Below are 4,675 nucleotides of genomic sequence, written 5' to 3' on the forward strand. Positions count from 1 at the left end.
TATTTTGAGCTAATGGTTCAGGTTATTGTTTATTTTTTAGTGTTTCATGGGTGGTGCTGTAAGGTATCCGGTGCCACTGAGATAGAATATTCTCAAGTGATACAATGTGTCTTAAGTTTACAATTTTTGGAAATTCCATTAATTTTGAATATTAGCACATAGGAAGCTTACACACACACACACATACACACACACACGCCCCAAGATGTATCACAACTTTTAGCAGTTCCATTCAATAGAAGAATGATATCTGGTAGTGGAATTTTGTCTCCTAATCGCAGCTGGAAGATTAGAAGGATCTTGCACACTGAACTATAGGCTGGGATGGAAAGGGAAGTTTCATTCGTACTGTTGCAAATCATCCTCACTAACATGAATACATTCAATCATTTAAAATGGCATAATAAATTACAATGGCCAAAACCGCCCAGTCGTTTTTTAAGAAATTAAAAATATTTTTATTATTTATTAAGTACACTTGTAGTTAATGTGATTTATTTAATAAAATTTTAAAATCATTGCTTTTTCTGAATGTTTTTCCCAGCAAAATATTCCTTTTGTGTCAGCAGTTTAGAATTTTCATTTCCTTATGTTCTAAGCTATAACACTTCTAGGTAACAGTTTTAAAGTTGCTTTTTCGGATTGCTATGTTGGAGTTCTAAATACATGAGTCAGTAGTAAAATGTATACTTTAATTTACATAAAGCTATAACAGTAAAAAATAAGTATAAATGATCCAAATTATGCAAATTTTAAAAAGGAGTCATGCCATTGTATAAATACACTGTCTTTCAATGTACAACTGAGTTCAAAGGTTCTGCTCGAATATTTCCCAAGTCAAGGGATGAATCTGTTTCTTCATCTATTTCTCCAATTACAGCTCTGAAAAAGAAATTTTGATTGCTCTAATTACATATATTTTAAATTAAATACCAACAGAACCTGCATGCCATTCTATTACAAAAATAGCTATTTTTACTTAATATTATTTTCATACTTTGCAGCAAACTGAAAAGTATTAATGAAATTCTACAAAAAAAGGATATAATATCTAGCCCATGTGCATTGTACTAAAATAATTATCACATAATTGGGGGAAAAACTTAAGAATCACAGCTTAGAGGGATACCAATAACCTGGTTTCCAGATAGGCTCTTAAATAACAGGTGATTTCATACCCTAAATGCAGCTGGGATTACATTAACTTCAAAATGATAAAACTTACACATTATCTCCTCTCACAATGTATAATCCTAATACTACTTGTTCCACTCCTTGTGAAGAACTGAATACTCTTTCATGGCTCTCATCCAAAATCAAATTGATTGTCTGATCAAAGCCCTTGAGAGTGCCCTAAAATAAAATACATAAATGCAATCTATCAAATTTTCATTCGTAAAGCATATTTGTTACAATTCTTTATTTTTTAACCTTTAAAAATCTGAACAGCAATTCATATTTAAATGAGATGGATAACAGTAAATTACATATTGACATCAAACCAGGTCTGGACTCTTAGGGGTTTTGGGGGTTTGTTTGTTTGTTTGTTTTTTGCTTATCAGTGAGTTTTTATACATCAATCAATTATAAAGGTAAAGATTTCTCCTTTTCAGTCAAGTGTGATCTAGGGGGTAGTGCTCATCTCATTTCCTAGCTAAAGGAGACATCATTGTGGCCAGCATGACTATACAGAAAGGCACATGGAATGCTGTTACCTTCCCTCTGAAATGGTACCTATTTACCTACCTGCATTTCCATGCTTTCAAACTGCTAGGTTGGCAGGACCTGGAGCAAGAACAGGAGCTCACAGCATCACCCAGTAGTTGGATCTCAAGCTGCCAACATTCTGATAGACCAGGGGTCGGCAACCTGTGGCTCCAGGGCCATATGTGACTCTTTGGGCCCTCTGCCTCGGCTTCCCGTCACCCTGTCACAGTAGTGGCATGGTCGGACCCTTAGTGTGGGAACAAAGCACCCCTGCACTTGCCTTTGCGCGGCAACAGCATTTGGTACATTTGCTGTTGCCACCATCAAAGGCTGCTGGGAGAGAACAGCGGGGTCGGATCTTGCAAGCTGGGGGCTATCCCCCAAGCCTGGCCTTCCACCTCCCTTGTCCGCCCCTGCCCGCCCCGCTTTCTGTTTCTGTGCCTTCCCCGATCTCAGCTCTTTCAGAAAGAGCTATATTTCTGTTTGCTTTAGCCTTGTGTGGTCTCTTTGGGGCTTTTCGCCAGCTGTTTTTTTTTTCTTCCTTTTGGAAAGCCGGGCTGGCGGAACAATGAGCGCAACCTGTGGCGGAGGCTTCCCTCCCCCCTTCTCTCATGCACACCTTCCCAGTCCTGCCACAGCCAGTTAGGGGTGAGAGAGGAGGATGGGGAGGAGGAAGGAAGTCTCTTCTGCAGGTTGCACCCATTGCTCCACCAGCTTGGCTTTCCAAAAGGGGAAAAAAACAGCTGGCAAAAAGCCCCAAAGAGAGCACGCAGGGCTGCAGGGCTTTCCGAGAGTGAGAAGAGACAGAGGCAGGGAGTGAGAGAGAGCGAGACACACACATACACAGCCATAGAGACACACACACAGAGACAGGGGGGTGGGGGAGAGAAAGAGACACAGAGAGAAAGAAATGAGAGAGGGATGAGAAGGAGATAGAGAGGGTGATAGGGAGATAGAAAAAGACAAATGAGAGAAAGAGAAAGATAAGAGGGAGGGAGGGAAAGGAGATAGAGAAAAAGAAAAAAGATGAAGGGGGGGGGGAGAGAGAGACAGAGAGGAAATTACCCACGGGTGAAATCAAGCAGGTTGACAGGTTCTGGAGAACCGGCAGCAGAAATTTTGAGTAGTTCGGAGAACCGGTAAATGCCACCTCTGGCTGACCCCAGTTGGTGCAAATGGAGATTTTGCAATATCCTTCCCCTGCGACGCCCACCAAGCCACGCCACACCCACCAAACCATGCCCACAGAACCCGTAGTAAAAAAAAATTGGATTTCACCACTGGAGTTACCTATTTCCCATAGAAAACATGGAGTCACAAAACCTGGGGAGGCGTGGCTGTGGGGTCATGTGACTGGGTGGGAGTGAGTGACATTGAGTTGTTCCACGCCCACCCAGGTTTTGTGGCTCCCAGTTTTGTTTTGTGGGAAACGGGTCCAAGAGGCTCTGAGTGTTTAAGGTTGCTGACCCCTGTGATAGACAAACCCAGTGTCTTAACCGCTAGGCCACCATAACCAATCAATTATATCCACTTATTTCATTGCACACTTTTCTCCCTCAAAAATTGGGTTAGGGTTAATTAATGATTACCGGTTAATGCTGCAAATCTAGATATCCATGCTGTAATCACAAGGATATCACACCGATTGTTTCCACAATGGGCAAAAAAGTCCTGAATGCGATTTTAACACTAGTGGCAGGAAAATAGCACAACAGCCTATTTTTGATACAAGTCAAACGTTTTAGAAAATAATGCGTTTAAGAGGAAATCTCACCACAATCATTCGACCATCTGAAGTAATCACAGCAACAGTACCTAAAATTCATGTCAAGGAATAACCTTAAATTGTGTGTGTTTGTGAACGTGTGTGTGTGTGTGTGTGTGTATGCTCCTGCCAAATGAAAAGAATACTAATAACACTTGCTAATGCTACATATAGAGCCCTTTACGAAGCTGGATCTCTCCCCATTCAAAACCAAAACTTCGGCAATTATGCTCTTTTCTTCACAAAAATTTGATGCCTGTATAGGCATATACTTCGTATGCTCTCTTACTGTCCCATTTTCAAGAAACCCTCCAGAGTCGATTGCACCGCCCAGCAGGGCGTCGCTTTCATTCTACAGCAAAGCCCGCCCCTTCGCACGGAATCGAACCATCCAAGCGGAGCCGATTCTGAAAAAAGAGAATGGCAGACCTTGCAGCCAATTGCAGGCCGCCGAACAATCCCATGCGCGCGCGGAACAATGGCGAACACTGAAATGCGAAATTAGACGGGAGCCCCTCAACGCTTTACTTTCTCATCCCATTCCCGCTTCGCCCCTTCAGCAGTCGCGTATTTTTCACCACGTTTGTAGAGTTTGTGGCAAAGGAAGGATACGGTTGATGTAGTTTTCCAACGCGGAGGTCATAGCGACGATCCCTATTGAATCCTACGCTCGGTCGCACAGTATAAGATATCGCGAGGTTTCCCAATCACAAACGAGAAACTAAATTGTTTCACGTGGCATGGACTTTCGTGACGGCGCGCGCGCGCGAGCGAGCGAGAGACGCCAAAGTTCTGCAGAGCATGCGTTCTGTAGATTCTGAAGATGTAGAAAAAGGGTAGAACAGTCACATCTTCGGTAGGAAAGGACTCTTCCGGTTCCATTTTTTTCTAACGGAAATTACGGTTACCGCACCAAAAATATGTCTGGTTAGCAGACCTATATATTTTATACACCTCTCTTCAAATTGAAAAGAAAGATAGCCTTAGAATGTTAATATAACACAGTTAATTAAAAATGGCGCCAATATCCGGAAGCAGCATTCCTTCCCAGTTAAAGGTGTAGAGTTTAAGAGATGCTTAGCCATTAGGCGAGTCTATGGTGACCGGATGTTATCGGTCTTTCTCGCGATCATACGCGGGACGGAACAGGACTGCGGGAGTCCGAGCGCCTCTGGTGAAGGCTTCTCCATCTGATAGACCACC

At 42.5% G+C, this 4,675-nt stretch overlaps 1 protein-coding gene across 1 annotated transcript; it reads right to left on the minus strand.

Moving 5' to 3' along the window:
- Positions 1-673: 673 nt before the first annotated feature.
- On the minus strand, positions 674-4,201 carry LSM8 (LSM8 homolog, U6 small nuclear RNA associated). The gene is made up of 4 exons (XM_058191321.1): positions 4,085-4,201; positions 3,482-3,522; positions 1,226-1,353; positions 674-882 (listed from the first exon to the last, which is right to left on the minus strand). Exons 1-4 carry the CDS (start codon positions 4,113-4,115, stop codon positions 792-794), a joined length of 291 nt encoding a protein of 96 aa, XP_058047304.1. The 5' UTR covers positions 4,116-4,201; the 3' UTR covers positions 674-791.
- Positions 4,202-4,675: the final 474 nt, after the last annotated feature.

Source organism: Ahaetulla prasina, chromosome 7 (assembly GCF_028640845.1).
Source record: "Ahaetulla prasina isolate Xishuangbanna chromosome 7, ASM2864084v1, whole genome shotgun sequence".
In the NCBI taxonomy this organism is placed as follows: Eukaryota; Metazoa; Chordata; class Lepidosauria; order Squamata; family Colubridae; genus Ahaetulla; species Ahaetulla prasina.

What these genes read in the sequence shown, in the direction of transcription:
- LSM8 (XM_058191321.1), bottom strand. Translation starts at nt 4,115, where the DNA reads ATGACCTCCGCGTTGGAAAACTACATCAACC. An exon ending in CAGATGGTCGAATGATTGTG is followed by an intron (nt 1,354 to 3,481) that starts GTGAGATTTCCT and finishes ATTTTATTTTAG; the next exon opens with GGCACTCTCAAGGGCTTTGA. An exon ending in ATTGTGAGAGGAGATAATGT is followed by an intron (nt 883 to 1,225) that starts GTAAGTTTTATC and finishes TTTCTTTTTCAG; the next exon opens with AGCTGTAATTGGAGAAATAG.